This window comes from Nestor notabilis, unplaced genomic scaffold, assembly GCF_000696875.1.
Source record: "Nestor notabilis isolate BGI_N333 unplaced genomic scaffold, ASM69687v1 scaffold635, whole genome shotgun sequence".
In the NCBI taxonomy this organism is placed as follows: Eukaryota; Metazoa; Chordata; class Aves; order Psittaciformes; family Psittacidae; genus Nestor; species Nestor notabilis.
In genome coordinates, this window is record NW_009927636.1 from 54,278 (window position 1) to 80,814 (window position 26,537).

Sequence of the window (26,537 nt, forward strand, 5' to 3'; positions counted from 1 at the left end):
ACCCAACACCTATTTTTGGCTATTTTCACCATATCGGTCAAGTACAAGGACAAAGGAAATGAGATGGAATTTATGACTCAAAGACATTCCACTTCTAAAACAAGCTCTAAATAAAAAAGTTGCCTGGGTTTCTATCAAGCTCAGATCTGTGCAGGCTCCACAATGCCATCTTTGCATTCCAGTGATTTTTGCTGCTCCTATGGCTCTCCAACAGCCTCACAGCATCAGATCTGAGCCTAGAACTGGGAATCAAAACCCTGTGCCATCTATCTCCCTGCTTCTCAGCTGAATCAGAATCTAACGTATCGTGTTAAATAAGACAATATGCTTTTTTGCATACAAAAGCATCTGATTAGGTGGTTAATAGAGGAATCAGGTAATTGCGAAGGCACAGCATAGAAAGTAACAGCTTATAAAATTAGATTTGAAAACAGCAGAAAACAAAGAGGAAATCAGTTCTACAAGACTACAGTAGAGAATATTTTGTAGTGCTACAAGGGACTCTGACGCTGCATTTTGGATCCCAAGTCCATGATTCATGCATCACTGGGTATATTTTTCCTCCTTTCTCATTTTCCCAGCCTAGTAAGAAGTTTCATTATTAATTTACCTAAGTTTGAGCGCTCAACTTAAGCTAACCTTTGGCAAGACTTTCAATGTTTCTGCCATTTCAGTATCACATGCCTGCAATATAAACTGCCGCTTACTAAAACTCCTTTTCAGGTAGAGAATAAAACACTACGTGTGTTCCAAGTGTAACCATTTAAAGAAAGAGACAAATTGGTTAGTTACATTTGATGAAATTTTAGAAAGCTAAAAAACCTTGAACAAATAAACAACAATACACCCTGTCAGTAGCCTAAATCCCCACTGTCCTTACTCAGGGCAAATGTGTGTTTCATTAGAGAAAGGATAAGGTTGCAAGAATTGTATTTATAGGAATTAGAATAGTGGCTAATTTTACAGCAATTCTATACAGCGGTTGAGAACATTCATTTTTTTAATCCAGGCTGTGTTGGAGATATTTACTGTTATCAACAAAACTTCTTTTCTTTTTAATGTTCTTCAACTGTTCATTTGACAAGAAGACTGGGCAGATCTAGTGCTGTGATGGATTTTAGCCTTGCTGATGTTAAACTGCAAAGTGTTCAGTGTATTACACAGAAATCTTAGGAGGTGAAAACAGTGAGTCTGCAATCCCTGCTGATGGGAGCACATTTTGCTCTGTGAGTCGTGCTGCAGTTTTGAAGATAGTTTTGTGCTTTTGCTTCTTGTAACACCCAAAAGCACAAAGATCCACAGACTTACCCACTGCCTCTCAAATGCATCTCTTTCTCTATGCATCACAAAGAGCCCGATTAAACTTTGAGCACCAGCTTGTAGGGCACTTTGGATTTTACTTCTCCAGTACCTTGACAGAACAAAACCCTTATGAACCCAGATGGTAAAGGCTATATAACCTCTGACAATACAAGCCATTCCATGATGCCAGACAGCCCTAGAAAGCCGACAGCCTGTTTCAGAGAGCAAAAGCGGTGAAGTGAGGAAGGAAAGCTGAATAGTAGTTGAAAGGAGGAATTCAGACTCCAGTGGCTGGGGAGATTATTAGATTTAGGTCAGCAGCCCCACTGCAATAATTCCTGATTTTTTCTTTCATAACCCAGTTTCTAGGATTACAACTCTATCTTCACTGCCACTTTTGATAGTATCCATGCTTGCAAATCACTGCTCTTAACAGTAATGTTGAAGTTTTTATGAAATTATATGAAGTTATTCCAAACCACTGGACACAAGATAAAGAAAATACACAACTCCTAACTCTGCACACACTCACATCACTTAGTGGAGTTTCCCTTGAGCTCTAGCAGTGTAATCAAAGGGGAGGATGAGGCTCTGCATCTCTTACATAAATAGAAGACGTTCTTTGTACCATTACATAAAACTCATTTTGCAAAAGACTTTTTCTAAAGCTTTTATACTATTTTACTTATTTCCTCGCCTGATTAGCTTTTAACCAAATGTAGATGTTTTCCCTGACCTATTTTTCAAAGCTAACTAATCCCTAAATCCCCTAGTTATGCAATCTTGATGGATTAAATGTTTGCCATGAAAGAGTCTGGATTTGTTTAGACTGAATAAATTTCAGTGGTTTAAATACAGTTCATTGATTAAATTACATTCATAGAATGCTGGCTCTTGTCACAGGGAGCCTGCCAAAGTCGCTCTATTTAGATGTATATGATATAAGCTTCTGCTCATCATTAAGCCCACAAAATATTTGCATGTTGTGCATCTTGGAAGAGAATGAGGCTCTTTTTATTTAAAACACTTGTTCCATCTCTGCAGAAGTATTACACTAACATAATATCTATACTACAATAGCACCTGAATGCCAGCCTGGTCACAGCAGCATTATACTAAGGTGAAATGACAATCTCTGCTCCAAAGCATGCAACCTAAAAGGCAAGACAAACCAGGTGGAGGAGACAAACAAGTGGGTTGGTCTGGGGGTGGTAGCAAAGACGGGGTAACAAATAATAGGATGCAAAGGATTTGCAGCCAATGAGGAAGCACAATCCCAGCATGCCATCTGCCCACCCGTAATTAGATTAGTTCTCTCCATACAGTATAGCAGAGCAGTTTGGAAGAGACACCTGGAGGAGGACGGGACTTTGTCTTGGAGCTTCTCCTATGCTTAGTAAGGTGTCATGAGGGAAAGGATGAAGATACCCAAGGAGAAGGGGACAACTGAGAAAGACTGAGAGAAGCAACAAAGTGTTAAGCATGTTGTAGTGAGACATGTGAAACAGGTCACAGACAGAAAGGGCTACATGGTGAGAAAGTCAGAACATTCTTTAAAAGTCACCTTCATGGTGGTTTAAGCTAACTGGTTTTACTTCTTACTTACAAAGCACTGGGAACTGCTATTTTCAGTTACACTTAGTTGAAAGGGTATAACCTCAGCTTGCTGGCATTGAACAGTTGCTTTATACTTCTTAGAATGCACTGAGATCATCTGCGGCAAAATGAAGATGTCTTTACTGCAAGTGATTTACAGAGTGATATAAAAGAACTGAAAAATTCTTTCTCCAGGGCTACCCATGAACCTCTCTATATGAGAAATTCAAGGTTTTTTTTTTGTTGTTTTCCTTAGACATAATGATCTCTGCTTGTGTTTCTATCCTTTCTTCCAAAATAGTGTGTCTCAGACCAGGAAACCAGAACACAGGAACTGCTTAGTTGAACTGCTGTTTTCACCTACTCTAGCAATTGCTATTTTAAATAGTTGAAATAAAATGGTCATACACAATTCACCTTCAAACCTGCTAAATCTGTAGATTCCCAACTTATTCCATGTTTCTAGATTTGTGCCCTTCAATTCTGAAGTGAAAAATTCCAATTCATTCTGATAAATCACTCCATTATGTGAGCAGGGACTGTGGATTGAACAGTCACGAAATTCAGGTTTAGCAAAACAGTTATTACAGCATTGCAACATATCTACTGAATATAAGATGCAAAAATAGTACTTTCCACGTTCCATGACATTTTCTGTAAATACAGTCTTTTACACCAATTACATGGTCCCTCCTTTCTGTAAATATAAGTCATTTTCAGTTTCTACAAGGACAGGAAAAACAGCCCACTGAACTTGAGGCCTCACTATTGCAAAATTCTGCACAGATAAGCCAGCTCTTAAAAAGAAAGTCAGGCTACTTGCTCACATCATGGGTGGATACCCTGAGCAGCTGCACAACACGACTGCAACCATTACTTCGGAGCAAGCAACAAATACCCACAGCTTCACAATAGGTACTGACAGCAGCAGATTTGCTGTATTCAAGACAAAATCTGGGGCAAATTCGCAGCTGTCACAGCTCTGTGTCTGCATTTGTACCATCCCCAAACAAAAATACTGATCAAGGATGAAAAATAACTGAATAAAACCCGAAGTAGAAAAATAAGCCTATTCTTGAAAATAATGGAAATGAAGGAAATGGAAATGAAGGAAATGAAAATGAAGGGAAACTTGGGTGTAGTGAAGCACTGGTGAGGATGTCTAAGGCCTTGAGAAATAAAACGAACTATGCTAGTACATGTGTCTCATGCTGGGCAGCCTCACCATGTAACCTCTGAACAGCGAATACTCATCAGTACGGCTTAATCAAAGCAAGTGGCTGTGAGCAAGAAGATTTAAGACGAAATCTATTTCCAGGAATGTTAGGTCAGAGAAGTAAATCAAGGATACAAGATTAATAAGAATACCAGTAAAGGTGGGTTTTTTTGTGTTTTACTTTCCTAACTTTCAAAGCAGGTGTTTCGAATCCAGTGTGGGATTTTTTTCCTAAACCAATGCAGTCCCAATACATAATACAGTTTGCTTTATTTACTATTACCAAGCGGGACTGCACATTAAACAGCTTTTACTATAGGCTTCATACAGAAGAGTTAAAAAGCCTTGCTGATTGTCAGCTGAATTAGCAGGAATCAGTCGGAGCATACCTCCTGTTGTTCTTACTTCACCAGCAGGCAGGATTTAAGAGCAAGGTTACAGGACTTGTCATTAGAGATCTGTCAGTGTAAGTCAGCACTGATGCATGACCCTCTCTGTACCTGGTGACGCACCACAAGGGCAGTGGGTATCTAGATCCTTAGCAAGGACAAACCAGATTGAACATGTAGAGAGGGCTCTGGTGCCAGGCTGCTTCTCACAGAAAGGGGCTTCTCAGAACATCTTCTCAAGCTGGGATCTGGCTAGATAGCACTGTCACTGTGAGAGCAAAACTTCAGAACACATCCATCATCCATTGACCAGAAAAGGGAAGACCGCAAGGTTGTAAAGCAAGGAAGTGAGATACAGGCACTGCAAGGAAGGAGTGTGAGACAGGGCTTAGATGAGTGCATCCCCCACGACGGGCACAATACTTGACAGGAGCAGGTAGCAGGCACAGTTACAGAAGTGAATGCATACACAGCATGTACCATACAAAGCATCTTAAAAACATTACTGAGAGGGGAAAAATCCTGCTTAAATTGACCACACTGATAGCCATAAAAGACCATAAACACAAGTTTTAAGAATAAAGGTGCTGGGTCAAGTCTCACAGTGGCCATGGATACAGGCCTAGCTCATTTATTTTGTATTCTTCAGTGTTTCTGGACAGACTTTTGATTTAGTTGATAGTATGTTCAAACTTAATACATATGTTTCTAACAGCAGTTCAAGTACGCTGGTATCTCCTTTGTTGTGTGTTTAAAATACTTATAAATATAAAATTCATACATCTCATCCAGGAAAAGCACACCATTTTTATATTGACCCTCAAACCTCAGCAGAATAATGTACTTCGGAGAAAGAGCAGTCAAATATCTTCCAGTGCAGCTCTTGAAGAAAAGCTAACTGAGAAGTAAAAAGACTGTCAATGCCAATGGATACAACAGGATCTGGGGAAATGACATTACTAATGGGTACAAAAGGGACATGAATGCAATGCTGAAGCAGCTAGAAGATGTGATATCTCCAAAAAAAAAGGCTGCCAAGGTCACAGTCATCATGTTTCACTTAAATAGTAATTTTCACCTGAAATAATGGTGAAACCAAACACTGAACCCAATGTGGATGGAACTTTTGGAAGTTCACTACAGAGCAGGGATGGTATTTGCCTCCATGCTGATGACCTGCATGAAATGTAGCCACATTTTATGATGGTATGAAGTGCTTGCAGTGGCACATACTTCCTGTGGTGTCTCATAAGTTAGTCCATGCAATATGCAAAGTTTTCCAGATTAAACTCTAGTGCTACATAGGTGAAACATCCCTTATTATTTAATTATTGTTTATGAATTAATTTCTATAAGGGAATTACATTTTAGTGTTACAACACTACCCTCAATTCAAAGAGAACTGCCTAGAAAAAGAGCAGAACAGAAAGCTTTATTTCAAGTTAGATCTTTTGTTCACGTCTGGCTGTTTATTTTAAAGACTGTGCCTTAAAATAACTTTTGGTCTAGGACTGCTTTTGTATTTTAAGCCTTAAATAATCTGTGCTATGAACAACCTGGAAAAAATGTGTTGAAAAATAGCTGAAAACATCCCTTTATTGTAATTCCTGGAAAAGATGTGACAGTCATTATCTATGACGAGACTTTCATATTTACAAATACTTAAATATCGTGTTGATCTTTCCTTCCCCTTCTAAGCAGTACTGAACAACCAGAATTCATTACATGGCCTATTATAGATCAAATGCTGTTATTTCTTCTTACAATGAAGACAGTACGAAAACCACACCAAAGTAGAAAATACCACCTGGTAAAACTGAAACAACATTTTACATAAAAACCTCTTTTCTATTCTTTAGACTTGGAGCAGGCCTGTGCTACAGAGCCAGCAGTGCTGGCTAAATACTGCACTACAGTTTTCATGATCCACTCTCAAAGGCTGACTGACCCAAAGAGATAGTATCAGGGATTCCATTACTCAGCCACACATCCTAATGAGAAACTTTCCCATTCCTGTACCCGCAACCACTGGCAGGCTGGCTCACAGACACACCTTTCTATGCATCATCCAGGCAGGTCAATGGGTTGTACAGACGATCTGAGAATACCAGTGCAGGGAAGCCAGGGAATGCTGCAGTGCCTTACGTTTCAACATGGAGATGTTGTTCTTTTATGCAACTGCTTCTAAGGAGGTTAAGGAGCTGTAATTAGCATACATCACCTCTCTGCCAGTAGAGCTAATCAGGCTGAAAAATCCCAAGCGTCTCCACTCCTGAGCAGTCCTGCTTCTTGCAATGGAATTTTCAAGCTCTTCTTGCTAATTGCTTACACTGCTTTCAGACTTGCTGGCACCACGGAAAGCTTCCTTCTGGTGTGGAAATCGGGCGGGGGGAGACTTTTGCTGTGGACGTGACCTTTTCTTTCTGCTAGGAATCTCATTAGAGTCATGAACTCTTCTGAAGACATCTACTGATACTAACAATACAGACCACTTCGAAGCCAGCGTTACACAGTCAGTTTAATCCTCTGAATTTCAGGGGTAATTCCTGGCCTGTGTCTAGACTGTAAGGTCAGCAGCTGTTTGAGAGCAAAGTATTTGAGGTGTCACAGCTGGCACCATGCTGCCAGCTGCCAGCACAGCTGTAGCTCAGGCTCAAAGCATCCAAATTATGATTACAGTCAGCAGAGGTTATGTGATCTGCTGGTGAGTTGCGGTTATTAAGTGCTCAAATCTACTTGCACCTGATCAAATCAGACCACATGATTGACAGCTTGGGGTCAGGCTAGCAGCCTCAAGCTTTCCTCATCAAGAGCATCTCCCAGACTCAGACCCAAGTCTGCACCTGAGCACACATCCAACATAAACAGTGTGGATGATGGACAAGTCTGGACCTGAGAATGGGCTTAATAGTTACTATTCAGTTATCTTGAATAGGCATTTACTCAAACTTCAGAATCTATATAGTATTCACTCAATGCCTGCTCAGGTTTAAATACGATGTTCACACATGTCAGATGCAGATGATCTAAGACCCTGCTGTTTAAGAAGCTATTGAACTGGCAGCTCTTCCCTGATTATGGCCAGTGTCTGCTGGACTTCTCCCTATCTTGCTTTTGCAATACTTATAGTAAAGCAGTAAATAGTAAAGGTTGTTGGATACTGTCTTCATTTATCAGCTTCAGAGTAATTTTTCACTGAAGTTAGTTTGAAGATCACATAACTGTTTCACACTCTTGCAGTAAGAGTGTACTTGTAGCAGAGTACTTCATGTTATTAAAGTTCAAACTCCAAAATAAGTCACTATGTAGGGAATGTCATGAGCACAAAATATACTGTAACAGCCAAGAACTAAATAATATTTAGATGACTTTTTATATCCTTCTTATATTAACATAATTCTATTTTTGCTTTGTAGCTATTTTTTCAACCAAATAATTCTTAGAAACTGGGGCTTCATGAGTTCATCGGGGAATAAAGAACCATGTAGAAACTAAACAATAAATAATTCTGTTGTGTTGATATGACAGAAGGATGATATATAAGTTGCTACAACAGGAAAAGAGTCTCAAATTATTTTTTTACAGTAAACTATATTGCCAACATAAATGCAAACCTTAAGTAGATCTACATATTGTAAGATTAATAAAAAGGCAGGAAACAGAAAAGCTTCTGATTAGTTTACTAGAGGACATAGTTTAAAAATGCCAAGGATTAAATTTGCTTCATAGAAGTAGGGCACTGCACTATATCCTCATCCAGTTTTTAAGTTAAAAAACAAGAACACAAACCAGCAATCTCCCTTCTTTATTGAAAGGTCATTGTAATGCAATAGGACACAGTAAGCAGTTGTGAAACTAAGCCCTCCAGAACCTGGTTGCAGCTTTGGAATGTGACCATTGTTGTGCAACGGAGTTTGTCACCATCATATGAAAAACCCATTGGGAAATAAATCTTTTGTTTACCTGCTCATCAGAGATAACCATCGACTGATTCACATTCTGGAGTATTTTACTAAGGTCTAAAACAATACCTTAACTGCAAACACGATCTTTTTCTTTAAACAACTCTATTCAAGAATTTTTTGGAATAAGCTTCGTGCATCCTACATACAGAATGTTTTCTTTTGTGCTCCTCTTTAAAGAGAAGGTATGTGAACAGGTTCACAGCCCAATAAAAGCCTCTCAGTTCTTGCTACCTATTTTTACCTGCTTAAAAAAAATACAGTAACGATGCTGTGCTAGATATCCAGTGTAAAATTAATCACGCTGATGTCTCAAGCAGAGGCTTGACCTCTGTTCAGGAGGAACAAGCAGTAAAAGCAAATTAACCCACATGTAGAGACATCTATATAAGCAGAAGTATGAGCACATTGTTCTAATTAGACTCTTCATTCTCTGGAATTCTTAAGAATCTGAGGGCACATCTACACAGGTAGGCGTAAACAGAGCTCCTTCGCCCATCCCCTTGGGTGAACTGATGGAGACTAGTGCTGATTCAGAATTTGTATAGTCACATTTGCATGGTACTGAACTGGCTAGATGTAGAGACAACACAGGCAAAGGAACTCAATATGTCTGCACATGTCTGTAGACACTCATCCTGAGCTGCAGACTTCCCCCAGTATACAGAGGGCAACATAATAAAGATGATTATCAAATTTATCAATCAGGGATCTAAAGAGATACTCCAAGTTTATATATAAACTAAAAATATGGTGCAAGATTTAGATTCCTAAGTGTGGATTTAGGAAATTAACTTTGGAATGTGCACTGCTGATGCAGAAAGTCAACTTTCTGTAGGAGTTTCTAACATGCTTAGTGAAAAGCACTTTTCACTCCCATTGTCTTTAGTGATTTGACTCCTCTGAGATTAAGGACTCTCACGATTTGGAAGTTCTTTCCAATTGCAAACATCTGTTTGCAGTTTCTGGTCTGTAGTTAATCTCAGGGCAAATATGTCCACTAATACTTCACATAAACACCTGCCACCATCAGTATAAAAGGAACAAAAAACCCACAAAAAAAACCAGAAGCAATGAAATCTGCTAGACTAATGGCTTTTGGAAAAGAGAAGAATTTGGCAGCTGTTTAGAAATGAGCAATTTAATATTCAGTCTCTTCTTCTCAAAAGGTGACAGTGATTAACAATCAGTCCAATGATGTTACTGAATCTTGTATGAATCTACCTCAGACAAACTGCTGCAAAAAGGGCTCCTTTTAAGATTAAGGGCTCATGGGACAACCTTAGTCAGTAAGCTTGGTTCTGTAAGGGCACAGTCCCATAAGAAATAGTGCAACAGACAAAGAATAGGTTTTTTCTGCCCATCTGGAGCTCACACTATGCACGTACCACATCTAATGGCAAATTTGCTTAGCAATAACTATGTTATTCACAGCTCATGGGGAATAAGGAATTACATCCTAAAGCATTCCATCCATTATATACGAAAAAAGTTCCTCAGGTTAAATATACCCAATAAAATCAATTTGAAGGGTGAGGAAAAAAAAAAGCCTACATTCTGCTGTTGAAAGCAGTGCTGAAACAGAATGTATCCACAGAATGCAATTCGTTAGTCCAAAACACCCATCACTTTTCTATTGACAACTCACAGACATATATTCCTACACCGTACCTCAAACACACTTCAAGACCCAGGAGAAGAATGCAACAAGATGGACATCCTCAGGGCCTGTAGTGGTTAGGTGGATATGAATTCTCTCAGCACTGTGCATGATTTACAGCTTTGCATAATGTGTTTCGTTTGTTCTACCATACAAAAATATTAAAGAAAATAATCTTGGAGTCATAGCTGGAACAGAAAGTGATGTGAGAACTGGGTTTTCATCTGTCATCTTAGGATGCGCATGTAACTGTATGTTAGCTTCAGTTCAACAGTGTATTTCTTATGAACTTATGGAAATCTGTTTATGCTTTTTACTGAAGTTCACATTCAGCGCTAGACTATTGTGCTTCTGTGTACTTTATCTAGAGCTCAGCACATGGTCTTCTGATATGCCCTAAACAGAAAGGCTCCATGTCACCACCATGCCCATACTCTCTGAATAACCGTGACTGTGTACATAGAAAAACAGGCATTTGTGAGGGGAATTAATTTGCTATAGCTTAATAGAGGCATTACTTACACAACGTGTACACAGATGCCCAAGAGATATCATGCCTTAGGCAGTTCCAATCTTTCTGATGATCCTTAGAGCACAAAAACCTCCTACACAGAGCTGTCTTTTAAAAGGCACAGTCTTACTCCTAACATAAATTCTCATGTCTATATTCTGCATAACATGTCTGGAGGTGTGGCTGAGGTACTGCCTATTCAGTAGCTTTGAAGAGATTGCTAAAGAGCATATAACATGAGTAACTACTGAAACCATTTTAATAATAGTGATTTGGGGGTCACCGTCAAAGAGGTAATACAGAAAAAAATCAACCCCCTGTCCCACTTTACACTATTTGATATGACACAATAATCTTTTATTCTAGGTTTAGGAAAACAACATGCTATTATTTTTAGTGTGATTTTTAGTCAGGAAAACTTAAAGACATTTTACTTTATTTAAGTTTACTGAACAATTTTAAGTTTTAAACAGAAGAAGTCTCTTCAGCGCAGCTATGTCTGTACCAGTCACAAACTCGTGTTGAAATAAGGTAAGATAGTGCACACCAGGACAATCTATAGGATGCCACTGTTAAGCTTAATTAATCATTCTTGTTTCTCTCTTGAGTCATCATACTGAGATTTTTTTTACAGGGAAACCACTTCAAGAGAAATTTTTGAAGTTGGTGTTCTAAATGCTCAGATGGAGAAAATGCTTTAGCTTATAAAGATCCTGCGAGAGCGTGTATTACTAAATGTACAGATCAATATACTGTACAGTCTCTATTTCCATCATCTGTAGTTAAAGGAAGAGATACACAGCAAGCTTTTTAACCATACCCAGGTACGTGGGATTCTACTTTTGTAGATGAACTGACATTATTGTTATTTTAATTAAACGTTACATTATTAGCATTTTAATTTGATTCACAGTACCCCCTTCGAACACATGCAGAAGGTTATATGCTGATAGCATAAGGGTTTTCTTCTATTATCAGAGTAGTATTTTTTAAAGTCGAAAAAAATACAGAAAATATAAAAGGATTTTGATATCTATTGTTCTAAGAAGTGGCTTTTACTCAGAAATGACATTTAGGTGGAAACAACGTTTATAGCAGAGCGAAGAGTAATATTTGCCCCTGCCAGTGTATTTCAGGATATCATCACATGGTTGCCTCAGCACATTACTTTTGGTTTCAGCCCTCTCTCGTTACCCCTTCCCATCTGACTGAAATCAGCTGATCTTTTATAGACATTCCCACCTCCTGCCAGCAAGCTCCTCACCGTCAGATACCAAGCACCATATTTAGGGTGTGCCTTTTAAATACAGAGGCCAATAGGAACACAGTTGCCTCGTTTTGTCTGCCCTGTAAGAGCTGACTGCCTTCCCATCATGAAGTCTTTGCCAACCAAAGGGAACGCGTTCTCAACCTGTAGGCTCAGCTTTCTGATTCCACATATGCCTTTGCTGAAAATGCAAATAAGTAATAATAATAAAAAAGGTATTTTAAAATAAATTTAAAGTATATCTTACATAATCTGGATAAAATGTAATTAACTTTTAACATTCATGCAATCATTTTGTTATTGCATCTAAAAAATAGTTCTCAGAATCCAGCTCTTCCAGAATCTCCAAGAAAAATACTCTTTGTTTCACCATTTTCTGATTCATTCGACTTTGGAAGCAAAATAAACACATTGCTGTGTTTAATACTGTTGCACAAGAGAATTCACAAGAATGAAATGTGTTCAAAGTTCCTAGAAAAAAATGTAGCAATGCAGGCTGCCAACTTGTTCAATGTCAAGCTCTAGGCAGTATAGCAGGACTAGCAGTAAATGACTCAGAGTGAGTCACGCTTTAGCTATTTTTGCTTTTAAAGTAATGCCAGGCGCTGTGTTAATATTCAACCCAGAGTAAATTTAGCAATGCAAGAAAACAAGTGTTTCCATGGTTGCTCCTTCACAATGTTTATGGTATATACACAGCCATTAGGCACAGGAATTAAGCCAAATTAAGAATATGGAAATGTTCCTCTTTCATTTACAACCGAATTTTGCTACATTGGGTTTCATGACTCACTCGGCTACTCATTTTTCCAACTCTAACAAAAACGTAAAGCCATAGCTAGCACACCACCAACCAGACTGTTAGTGGTCAATAGGCACTGCTTCCCTCTAAACCATGGCTTGTGCTGTGCGCACAGCTGAGCTGGAAGCATGCTGCTGTATCAGTAACTGCAGTCAAAAGCAAGTGTAAACCAACCAAACGGTTTATCATGATAATGAAGGTACAGGTATTTTTTTCAGGACAAAACGAGACTGACATGAAGGCCTCATTACTGAAACTAAGTACATCAATCATGGGTAACATGTTCTGTGACACTTCTAAGAAGGAGCTGGCAGGGAGGAAAGCTGAAGAGAAGCGCTGAAGGGAGGAAGGAGGTTGTGGCGTCATGTGAAAAGGGAAAGCAGCTGTAGAAAAACAGGGAAGGAATGCTGATTCAGGCTGGGGAGCAGTTGGGTAAAATGAGAGAAGTGGTAAAGGGGGTACAACAGAGCTGGAAAATATCCTCCCACGACATAGCTGTGATGTGACAAAACCCATATGCAGGCATGATTTCAATGGAGCTATCCGCACAGCCGCGTTTTCTTAGGTGAGCAGGTATTTGTGGAACTGGGGAATAAGAGCCCGATTAAAGTACACATCTGACATGGCACAGCAAAGCTCTCCTGGAGGAAGGAAGGGAAAATGTAACCTGGGTTGTAGGAAAAAAACCCCAAAATAACAAAAACCCTCAAACCCCCGAAGCAGTGGATGCTGCAGCAAAGGTTAGGTGAACAGCTTACTTTGCCCACACTAATAGCAGAGCTGCCAAATGATTACACATGATGGCTTGTTACACTTTTTTGTTCATATTTTAATACAGCATTTTATTCATTAGTCTTAAATTGCAGTAATTACTATTTTTACTGTAGAGGCTGATAAAGTAATCAGGAAGCTTTTACATCTTTCCTCTCAGAGAAAACTCTTCAGCTTTTCTGCATGAAGTCTTTTTCCATGCTGCGATAAGCAGGGCTTTTTTTCCCCCGTTTTTCTATCTGATTATAAACTAACCACTTAGTTTATACTGGAAGTTTATAGATAGAACCTGATGAAGAGTCTTTCTGGAAAGACTTCTTTTGATTTCAGTAAGTCTTGGATTGACACATAAACTTTCAAACTGGGAGTGAGGGAGAATGCTCAAGTCTGGACCAGATCCAAAGAACTGGAGCAAACTAAAGACCCTAAAGTTCAAAATGCTGAAAAATCCTGTTTAGTGTCCAGTTAATCCTGAAGGCATCTAACTCTGGAAAGCCTCTCACAGGTTCTCCAGGGATCTGAAGTTCTGATTTCATCACTTGCCCAGAGCTGCCCCAACCTGAGTACCAAGGAATATGTTGTTTGTCCTGCAACCTGTTTGGCTCTTTAAAGTAGGCACAGCTCCATCCAGGTGGAAGAAGAGAAGGTGGTGATGGAGATGCAGAGAACCCAGTTTCCCAATCCTTGCTGAGTAACTTAACTCCTGGAGTACATATCATGCACCCTCTCTGCATTGTCCCTTGTGCCCTTCCATTTCCAGCTGCACATGGAGCAGACTTTGCTTCAACTGAAGGGCTGAAGAGTGCCCTCTACAGACGAGCCTACAGCCGAGGGGTTGCTTAAGAGCCTACGAGCAACCATATGATGTCAGACGTCAGGTCCATCCCATCCAACACTCTTCCTCTGATGATGCATAATAACAAATCTCTCCAGAGGACACGAGGCAGGGAAAGCCTACAGCGATGTTTTCCTGGTATTCTTGTCCAGCCTTAAGCAATCTGGTCAGTGGCATTTGGAGGATCCAGAAAAGTGACAAAAGTGACATCTTTCCCTTAAGGAATTTTTCTTAGCTACTTATTTGTGAATTTATTTGCCTCACTTCCTGGGCAACTGCTGTAGACACAATGCTATCACACAAAACATATCACCATCGCCCCACTCACTGCTTCTCTGTCTCATGAGGTATTTTTGGTGCCTGCTGGAGCACCTGTTAAGCAACTTGCCTTTAATCCTGAGATCATTCACTGCAAGCCTGGTAACACAACAGATCTACATCCGTATTTCAGATGGTAAGCCATGATAAACCTATCCACACTTGTAAAGTCAGATCCTGTGTCACAAATGAGAGCTAATAACAGCTGAAAGATGACAACTTAAACCACTCTTCAATTGTGACAGAACATCCAATGCTCCAAGCCTGGTTTAGAGTGCAAATGCCTATGAAAGTGTTTGACTTTGACTTTGTGCTAATGGTGACTGAAACCTACATATCTTAGGTTACCCCTGAGAGACAGTGCACACAATTACCACTTCAGCTCCCTGATAACGTCAGTAATCATTTCAGCGCCTGAAATTCCCAAATCCACAGATCACAGTCATGGTCCGTTTCCTCTCCAGCTATACAATACAAGCATGTGTGCTCAGTCTCACAATATAAGCCCTGATTCATTCCCTTCACGTTACTTTATAGTTGGCACATTTTCAGTCATCTTTTGCAATACTATGATTGATGTACAGATGTAAAGCACACTACGCTGACAGAACAGATTCATCACTGAACAAAGTTGTTCATGCAGATGTGCCATAACCCTCCTCATGGGAGCCAAAGCACTTAACTCTGGGCTCTGGCACCCAGCCTGAGGTTCGCAAACCTAAAAGATGGGTGTTACAGTCCTTTAGTGCTTCTCTAGCTTTCTTCTTCCATTTCAGCTCAACTTATGTAGTAACAGCTTTGGGGCAGAGTGAGGAGGATCTCCACTACATTTGATGGCATAAAATTAAAGTTGGAAAGAAAAGATGCTTTGCTGTGAGGTTATTGGTGCCTACGGCTTTCAAGAGGGAAATGAAACAGTATTGATATCAAAACTATGGTAAGCAGCCAATACACGTGAACTTCTGATAAGGAATTAGAGGACGTTTATTAATCTTGCTGTACATTGATAGTTTGCATGTTACTGTATGTTGCAAGTATAGATCAAGGAAATTCCATTGATTTCAAAAGCTACACTGACACCAAAGCAAATTTCAGCTCAACCTGCAGCTCTTCTGAAGGCCACACCAAAGAGCTATATGACAAATAGTTTCAGGACCCATAAAACCACCAAATGGTTTCTCTTAACTGGGGAACTCTGAAGTTATCATGCAGTGTGATATGCACTAATGGATTATGTCAGCATTATCTCAGATCTGCTTCCCTGTTCTTCCTCAAATGCTTTTTGTGCTAGCACTCAATCCAAATGCATTACTTGGAGCAGAGTTCTACTTGAAGTAGTACTTCCCTTGATACCTGTGCATACTGGTGGCACATATAAATGATTAAAATGAACATATAGGAAGGGTAAAAAAACCCTACTGTCTAGCCAGGAATAAGATAAACAGAATCATAGAATAGTTTGGGTCAGAAGGGACCTTCAAAGATCATTGAGTCCAAACCTCTGCAATAAGCAGGGACATCTTCAACTAGAGCAGGTTGCCCAGAACCACATCCAGCCTGGCCTTGAATGTCTTCAGGGATGGTGCATCCACCACCTCTCTGGGCAACCTGTGCCAGTATTTTATTACCCTCATTGTAAAGAAATTTTTCTTCACATCCAGCCTGGATCTCCCCTCTTTTAGACTAAAATCATCAACCTTGTCCTATCAGAACAGGCGCTGCTAAAAAGTCTTTCCCATCTTTCTTATAGGCCCCTTTTAAGAACTGATTACTCAAGAATAGAAATACTCAAGTAACAGAAAAAACGAGTAAACAAAACAAAGTTCCCTAAAATTAAAGCTTCACTGAGCTTTATTTTCCTCCTCAATATCCTAACTTCAAAATGAGAACATTTCAACTGAAAAATCGTAACACTGAGAAGCCTTCTCTTTCCTCTTTCTTTATTTTCTTCTCCTTGGACCATTCTTCATCTGTTTTCCTGTGGTCACACTTGAAGTTTAAGCCATAAGCTCGTGACACAAGAATGGAATTCCTTCATCCTCTATCTTTTAAATTGGTCTGAATAGCATGTGAAAGACCTAATGGCAAGTAAAATTATACTGAGCTGGCAGAGGCAGCCCTTGCATTTTTACTGCTCAGATTTTTACAAGCATGATAGTATGTATTATTAAACCATGAAAGAAGTGAATGAAAACATTCAGTGAAATGGCTCATGTTTTGTTACCAGGAAGCAAATTTTCCATAGGGTATAATCCATCTATTGTAGTTTTTGGAATTTCAGATACAGGCAAACTTTACCATCTATCTCTATGCTTCTTATTCACCTGAAATGTATAAAACATTTCTTATGAGCTCAAATATGGCCACGAGATATGAGATTCTAGAAGTTTCCATGTTGCACAACTGGATTACCAAAGAGTCAAGAAATACAGACACTGTATAAACTGAACTAAACACCACTGAGGGAGAACACCTCTGTAAGTGAGGGTGCAGTGCTGGCACAAGAACAAATGAGCAAAAACTTGGTCACGCGCTTGATCTGCCTGAAAATTTCTCACAAGCTGAGCAAGGTTCTAAGGTTTTTCATCACTCTTCCAATAGAAGTAAATGGGGAAAAAATGTATATTTTAAGATGGCATTTTATTAAATAACGTGATTGAATGCAACATCAAGGGAATGAAATCAGCATCTAGAAGCTCCCTTCCTGACCTCTATGTTCTTACAAACAGTAAAAATGCCATGCTGGTAGCCATCAATGTGCTCACTTAAGAAAGAATTATCCCATGACAGTAACAATAAATTACCCAAAGTATTATCCCTAAGTGTATAATAATAATAATAAAAATATTTCTGTGCAACACTCCATTTCCTTTCCAGATTTTACATACTCAGTGCTGATCTGAAAGCCAGGCTGATACATAAGCAAGAATTGTAACTTGCAAAGACTTTTGCAATGGGATTAAATATAGATCTTTTAAAAATATATGTATAGATCAGATGAGAGATAGAGAAAGAGATAAGAGGTGTTTACCCTCAAGTATTCACTGACTGGAAGGGCAGATATTTGAAGGGCAGATATTTATAACAGAAGAAACCTACATCTGATGATCTTTCTGATTTAGATACCTCCCTCCCTCAGCCGAGTGTCTTCACCACAAGGTTAAAGCCTCAGTATTTCCTTCCGCAGTCGTTTCCATTTTTATATATAGTTAAATGCACCCTGAATTGAGAAAGAGGGAGACTGATTCCAGAGCTAGTGCTCAATCTCCTACAGGCTGAGATTAAGTCAAGTTCTGATTTTAAATCAATGTGATTGAAACCCAGATCTCCTATACTCCAGGTTATTCACAGTGGAAAAGGGCTGTTTGAGGGGGTGGGTTGATTCCTCTTTCATTTTACTTACGAATTCCATGTCAGAGCTCTAAATGCCAAAGCAAGAAACTTCTTTTTTTGGTCAATCATATTAGAAAGGCAATAATTTCATCAAAGAAACCCTCACCAGAACCATTTACAATTGATGATATCCATTAATCCACTAACAGAATCATTGTTAATGCAAGCTTCTGCCTGTTAATCCTATCAACATAGCTAATTTTTGACATGGAAAAACTGTCCCAGATCACAAAAGAAAAGTCCTGCTGGTTTCATTTGTTCTAGAGTTGGTCCTTCTTTGCAAACTCTCAAGAACACTAGCTGTGATGGTAATTTTGCAATTTGGATATTCATCTTATTCTCACTGCTACAGTATTTGAGCATCCCATTTATCTGGTTTGTTTTTCTAGCTTGTTTCTCCTTCCAATAACTCTGTGAAATAGAGGGATTGTATGTCAGACTTAATCATCATCACTTTAACTCATTCTATTTCATTCCCAGGCCCTGTTCTTCTAATCCTGCAAAATTACAAGTAAGCAAGCCAACCAGTTCCTTCCAGAAAATATCCAGACAGGACAGTCCCAAAAGCACAAAACCACGCCAAGTTTCTCTCTCAGGATAGTCCTTTAACCCTACCCGAAAGTCAGATCTCATTCATACAAATGCCTCTAAACATATTCATGTCACTCCTCAGGGGCTGCAATTTGCTCCCTCAGCATCATGCCATGAAAACATTACTCTGGCAGACTAAAACACAGTTATGTTATTATTTCCAGCTCTTTGAACTGACAAAAACCACAAAAAATAATACCGATGTTTCAGTGCCACAGGAGAAGCAGGGCAATTGAGTGTTTTGCAGTGGACATGGTTACTTTAGGGGCTACTACTTTGCTCCATAGGGTACCAGCCTGGAGCAGCATAGATTATGAGTCCACATTCATTAGTTTCTCCTTGCACAGTCCACAAATACAGTATACACATAGCTGAATTTCAGACAGAGGCATAAGGTTCAGACCCACAAAGATTTTAAGCACGTAACTCCCAGTGACCTGTTCTGAACCTAAATGACTTGATGTAATACAACAAGACTGTAACAAAGCAAAGAAACTAAACCAAAGTCTCCTAAACTCCAAGTGACCTTCCTAAGTGCTAGATCATCTTTCACTTCTTTACTAGTCAAAGGGCTGTTTAATAACGAATTTTACATAAATGAAAAGTGCATATCCCACACACGCCACTGAACTGTCATAACATCAGTTCCACTTTCAGTTAGGATTTCCAACTTTTCTGCTGAAGTTGCTTTCCCATGATTAGTCAGTAAAGAGATTTTAAATTATTATTTTATATTAAAAAAGACAAATTAAAACACACTAATGTTATTTTTCATCTGATCGTCTGCCAACACAGCTTAAGTATAAAGGTGAAAATAGACCAACTAAGAAGCTAGGCAGAACTAAATAGGAAACCAGGTCTGCAAATCAGTTATGTGACTCCACACATGTAACTTTATTGACTGAAGTTTGTGCTCTGTTATATGTTGAAGAATAAGATTAACTTGCCTCCATACTGTTATGTTGTGAGGATTAATTGGATGAAACTTTTCAAGCGCTATACTACACAGGTTGCAGCTTGCTTTCTTACCCTCCTAAAAGCAAATCAAAGACTTCAGTCCTTCCTGGAACCTCCAGATAGACTGTTACATAAATTTAAAGAGAATTTCTTTCACAGTATCTTTTCTTCTTTGTTTGACCAGTGCCATTTTCTACCCAAACTGCATCTACAATAACATTTTTTTACATGATTATTTCTGAGCATATGTATGATTTATAATACATCAACAGGGCATAATGGTGTCTGCTTGAACACTAAATGTTAAATTTTAAATCTTCTCCTTTCAAAGTATTCACTTTTTGATAAGGAATATAAATCTGTCCTAGCAAAAATGTTAAAACATGATACATACATTTTCCTTTCCAAACCTCTGTGACACTTTTTCTTCAGCGGACAGGGCAAGGAAGAGCTTTACAACTGCAGTGTTGCTACTTTCCAAACAACATTACAATGACTGGTTTCCTATGACAAAAGAATTGCCAAAACTACTACTGTGTCTCAAAATCATTTGTTCCCTATATAAAAAAAATCCTTCCTACATTTGCCAAATTCACTCCTTCAATTGTTTGGCAAAACCAACAATATTGTCATTCACTCAAACCTTAACACTTCCTACAACATGACTACTGAACATGCATCTGCTGGGTGTTCATACAGCCCGTAGTTATCAAGGATTCCAAAGTGCATGTTATCAGCTGCTATAAAAGGGCTACGAAACCTGCCATCCTTTGTGCACCGAATGTAAAACTAAATAACCTTCAGCAAACACAGCAGTGGCAGCTAGGGTCACAGGAGGAGAGATTACACCTTCTGATTAGCTCTTTTCACAGAGTATCAGAAATTTAAACTGACACATAGAGATTAAAGGCAGATCTTACTTTCATTTTGTGAAGGCAAAATTCTCATACTCTGTGCCAGAAGATGCCTTTGATATATATATATATTGGCATGAAATAAAAAGACTTGGTAATACAACTTTAAACAGAAGGTGGGATTTTAAATTTACAGAAGATACAAAACGCAAAGTTACAATTGCTGCAGTAATCATGACTTGGTTCCTATAGGCTCAGTCCTGCAAGGTTCTGTACTGTGGTTACACTTCAAAAAGGAAGTGAAACATGCCAGCAATCTCACTCATTTCAAAGGACCTACTCAAACACTTTAATTTAAGCAACTTGCTCATGCATTTCACTTAATCAAAAGGAGATCACTAAGCACTCTGCAGATCCAGGACCCTTACGTGTAAATCAGTCATGCAGGGTCACAAAAATGTTTTCTTACAAACCACACATGTAATCATTTAGAATTTGCTGCTCTTACCAGATTTAGTGAATATCCTTCCAAGTGCTCTATTACTTGGAAAAGATAATGTAGCCATTCTGGGTACAAGAAATGGCTGAAAATATTATAAAAACATATTAATCAAGACTTCTTTTCCACTGCTTACATTCTAAGCAGGTTTGAGTAGAAAAATGAAAATGTTTTCCATTAAAAATAAGAAGTGGGAATTTAGGAATGTGAGATAGTTCTGAAAACAGACTTCAGAAAAAAATCACTTGCTGTTCACATAAAACCCGTCTGACAGTGTTTTGACACATATCATCAGAGGTGGAGATTTCGCATCATTTTGCACAAATTCCAGCTAAAGGAGCTGCATAATAAAGGCTCACAGATTGAGGGAAAATGCCTGCAAACTGTCTGAAAGCTGAGCAGAACAGAAACTGCTCTGAGGCATGATATCATCTTTACTGTCACACAGATGCACTTTCCCAATTTCATTTCTACACTTTAGCTGCTGCTAAAGTTCAAAGCAAAGAAGGTCTCCTTCCCGCAGAACTGCCCAGGGAAGAGGACCACCTGAAGGTGATACAGTGCTGATCCCCTCCCTGAGAGTATCAGAGCTTCATGTCACCTCTCAGGTGGCAGGGAACAACCACACAGCTCCTTTTCATCACTGGAGCACCAAATATCAAGAGACAAAATGTATTAGTCTTCTGCATTTTCTGTTGAAATAAGGTTATATTTAACTGCTTCACACTCTGCACCACACCCAAAAGCTCTGACAGGGAAGTTTTCCTCCTTCAAATCCTAGTTGATTTCTAAGTGGCAAAACAACATGAGACTATGTTTCTTGTTCAGCTATTCTACAATAAAAATGTCAAACTCTGCACAGAAAGTATGTAATGATTAATGATAACCTATCATGAAAGGCAAGTCATTTTAGCATCTATCCCAGCTGCTCCTTTGAGGTAGGAAAGGCTGGGACAAAAGAAAACTCCAGGAAAGCTCCTCTGAGAAAACATGGCTGGAGCTTTTGTATTTTATCTGATTCAGCAATAAAACCAAACCCCAGGAAAGAGCTAAAACTTGGATCATACTGTATATATGTGCTTGAAACAGGCCAGGAGTTAACGCACTAAGTTGTGGCAAAACCTGGCAAGACTAATAGCTGAAAACAAAGTACCAGCCAGGTAGCTGTAGATGAAGTGATTGATGCAGGTAACTCACATCAAGTAGTTTTACTGTGTGTCCTAAAATTTGCAGACACATTATAATATGCTGTCCAAACCGAAACAAAACCCCCCATGCACACACAGCATGCTAAAGGGTAAATCACCAGTTTAGCAAAGCTAATGGATGTCTTCTACAGACCTGATGAATCTTCAGCTCAGCTGGTATTGCAACCCCAAAATTCCTGCCTCTGAGCCCATTCTTTACAGTAACACTACTTTCCGCATGGTATACATGGTATTTTAGATAGTGCTCAATTATACATCTCAGCATAGTAATTTGCTACATAGAGGCCAACAATGAGAATAGCCTTTGTGTACTAGATGGAGTACACATGTCATCTCTCATGAAGATGTTAAGACCAGAGGCCCTGATGCTATGAGAATGTGAGTATCTGTCATTTTTAATCTTGTGAATAAATACGTGATATTCAGTTTTCATGCGTTTTTAAGGGTTATGTATGAGTGTCCAAAACACAGGAAAGGAGAGAGGGAGGATAAGGGTAATGGTAAGAAGATCACATAGGTACAACAGAGAAACTGAACAGTCTTACTGGTTCCAGGTCACTGTATCATAAGAAGCAAATTTACATCTGTGAATATAAACAGACTCCACTGATCTTCTGTCACCCATTATTACTCAAGAATTTCTGAGAGCCCTCATGGTAAAGAGCCTTTTGAAGAGGAAAGTAAAGTAGGAAGGTGACTTTATGGTGGATCAACAGACTATTTAGGCAGAAGAGACAACATTAACGCAAGCTTAAGGCAGCACAATTGTGCTTGCTTTGAAAAGTTTAACTTTGCATTTTCCACCTGTTTCTATCCGCAGATCTGAGATGCCATTTAGTTACCCATTTCAAAAGCAGGGGGGATGTACGAAGCTCTTTATTTGAATGCACACCCATTATATTGCATCCAAGTCTGCGAAAGCTAACCAACAACTTTCCATTCAGCTTTTTAAATTGCATAAAACGCTGCAATAGTAGCACATGTGAAGTATCTACCTCATCAAAACCATCGTGAATTCTACAAAACCCAAGCTGACCCAGCTGACTGAAACAGTCTGAACACAGCAGTCCATCCAACATCATCATGCATTTCATTTTGGGCAGTCTGACCTCTGTGCACAACTAAAACAGAAGTCCAAGGGGCTAATAAGACATACCTGGGTTTCAGGCAGTAGTAGCAGGACGATGTCCTTGTATATATTTTTTTTAAGAATAACTCTTACTGTGCTTATTTGATTTGGAGTTTTTATCAACAGGTATTCCAGTTAGAACTCAGTCCCATAGTCTGAGCTGAATGTAGTACTAGGGCATACACCCCTTCCTCAGGCAATTACAGGGTGGAAAGTAAATCCAAAGTCAGTTATCAAGATTTTATCTTCTCAGTTACAAACACCTGGAAATTAGGAATTACAACATAATGGTGGGGCAGTAATAATTTTATGGTTATGGAGGGAGTGAAAATTACACTATTTTGTGGTCTGCAACTGGGTATGTTCATTCTTAAGAGTAGTGCCAAGAGCTCTGTTAAACTCAGAGATCAATGCTAATACTCAAATCCAAAATCTTAGAAACCATAAAGATGGGAAACAAATATATAAAGCCCTCAAGCTCTAATCCTAGGGAGTCTTGAGATATCAGATCTAAAATTCACCTTGTCTAACATGTCTTCACACTTCATAAATCTCTACAGGGAACAGCGAAGTAATCCAAAGTCCAGTGAAGTCAGCGGGAAAATTCTTTCCGCTAGTTTCAGTGGGGTTTGGATAGGGCTCCAAAAAAACAAAGCTCAAGAAGAGCTACAGGAAAGCATCCAGAGTGTCATTTTCTAATGGCATAAATCATTAATCTATAACTCCTGAGCTTCCTGAGATATCAGTTTATGTTGAAATCAAAATGTAGGGTGGGAGGGAATAGGTACAGGGGTCAAGGGACAGCAAGCAGAATAATATGATTTCAAAACATGATCACGACTGGGAAAGAACAGCACAAATAGTGTTAGAGCCTATGAACTTTCCCAGCAACAGTAATCAGAGAGCTATTTTAATGGCTGCTATAATATGCAGAGCAGTAAAAGCATAGAGTTTTGTGTTGCATAAATACTAGAACTGTTCACTCTCCAACTTTCCTGGTAATTCAAGCACGAATAACTTCATAATTTAACACTTGATAAATCACATGAATTAAGAAAACCAGACTGTAATAAATTGCAGTGTTACATGGTGCGTGCATAGAAGCTGTAAACCTGAGAACACACACAGTAAGCATTTTCCAACAATACAGTTCTACGATTAAAGCAAAGGTCTTCTTAGAGTTGCAACACATCCTAAGTTGTGAAACAAGAGCAATTTGTTCAAGTGACAAATGAAAACAGCTTACCTAATCTTTTTAGAAGATCCTATCAACTAAGAATAAAACTAATGAGAAAGTCTTCAAATGAAAAAGCCCACCTTCCAGAGAAAAAGATGTGAAGCAACATTTTCAGGATATTTGTATTCAGATATGGCAGGAGCTGTGGGAGTCTAAATAAAACTACCAAAACTACACTAGCTTTCTTCTGCACAGATAGCAATTTAAATAAGTTCTTAAATATGAACACCCACCTCAGTTTGAGCCATAACTGGCAGCTCTATAGGGCAGTTAGTCATATTTTACCATTTAGCATTCAAAGAATCTATAGTTTTTAAAAGATAAAACTTACATTGTTTTCTCATCTCTTTAAGTTGATCCTTAAAATACACATATTTTTCATTCTTTTGCAAATCTGAGTCACTGTTCTTGCTCTCCATTGCAGCAAATTTTTCTTGTACTAAAGATTTTAAATCTGGTATATTTTCTGGTTTTTCTCGTTTTATCTGTAAGGAATAAGAAATGTTATATTCATTATAACGTATTTGAATACAAAGCAGAAGACATCAAGTAAAAAGTCATGAACATAATCTCAGTTTCTTTTGTCTACAGTTAGATTTCCTGCTCTGAAACCATAACCTCCAGGTAAATATTCGTTTCAGCAAAAGTAACTATGACATGTAGAGATTAACTTCTCAGTGTCATTTAACTCAGTTACCGTGTACAGGTTATTTCTCACACTAACAACAGGCAAAACTGAACCCCGCAGTCAAATTTACATCCATGAGTACGAAAGGTCAACACGTTAACAAGAACCAGCATAACACTGAATGTGAATGAAACCAAAGAATACAACTGTGTCCAAAAAGTGAGATGACTGAAAAACAGAAATAATTTTTAAAAAGTTCCCTAAAAACCTCCACTCTCTCCCCATTTTTGAATCAGCTTTCTAGAAGTTTATAATCTACCTGCGTGACTAGTGTGATAACTAAAACCGGGGAAGTCTGGGTTAGATCTAAGGAAGAAGTTCTTTATTGTGAGGGTGGTGAGGCACTGGAATGGGCTGCCCAAAGAAGTGGTAAATGCTCCATCGCTGGCAGTGTTCAAGGCCGGGTTGGACAGAGCCTTGGGCAACATGGTCTAGTGTGAGGCATCCCTGCCCATGGCAGGGGGTTGGAACTAGATGATCTTAAGGTTCTTTCCAACCCAAACCATCCTATGATTCAATGAGAGCAGCAGCAAAAGCAGTACAGATAGCTAATGTAAAAGGAAACCACCTCAATTAATTTGAGCTGCGTGAACAAGAAGCATTGTGCCATACAGGCAGGCAAAAACAGTTTCCTGAAAAGCTTTTGCTTACAGCAATTGCATCTGAAATAATCTGAAGAACAAATGACTAGAAATAAAAGGGAAGTCAATCACGTAGGCGATATTAAGATATTCCGAGAATGCAGAAACCACTTTGTGAACCCCCAGAAAACAACAATTATCGTCTTTCCTTCCCAACATGAAATTCTAGGGAATTGTACCTTTGACAGGTCTTTGTAAGAACTAACTTACAGGTGGTGGGGACTGTGCTATGCAATGATGATCAACAACAGCACAGACTCTGAAAGAAGGTGGACATCTGTCAACTTCTTAATGCTAAGCATTTCCCGAATCAGACAAAAGCTATTTGTATCCCAAACATATGGCGAAACATGACATTCTGAAAAAAAGGAGGTAAGCAGCATTTCTGCTGAGCCACTCTTCCCCTGCAGCACACATTCAGTTCTGCCCCTCACCAGACCATGGTACTGTTCATTGTGAAAGACAGGAAAAGAGCCTACAGAGACAAAAATGGTCCACGTCATCAAATCACTTACAGGTTCCAGAGTTTACAGAGACCTTGGAAATCCTACAGAATATATCCTATTTCAGTAGCCAAAGAAATAATAAATATTCATGTAAAAATTGACTTTTCAGATATGTAAAATGCTATGTACCCAAGAAAACTTTGCTTTCCTTTTAATCCAAGCAAAGCAACCCATAGAACTATTATTTCTTCCAAGAGTAAAGCCA

General features: G+C 38.9%; 1 protein-coding gene across 1 annotated transcript in view; it reads right to left on the reverse strand.

Annotated features, from left to right (window-relative positions):
* NSMCE2 (non-SMC element 2, MMS21 homolog (S. cerevisiae)) overlaps positions 1-25,261 on the reverse strand; it is a 69,246-nt gene extending 43,985 nt beyond the window's left edge. Inside the window, exons 1-2 of the mRNA XM_010014126.1 lie at positions 25,256-25,261; positions 24,829-24,982 (exon numbers count right to left, since the gene is read on the reverse strand). Of these exons, the coding sequence (XP_010012428.1) occupies positions 24,829-24,982; positions 25,256-25,261 (160 nt within the window). The remainder of the gene's footprint in view (positions 1-24,828; positions 24,983-25,255) is intronic.
* Between the last annotated feature and the right edge of the window lie 1,276 nt (positions 25,262-26,537).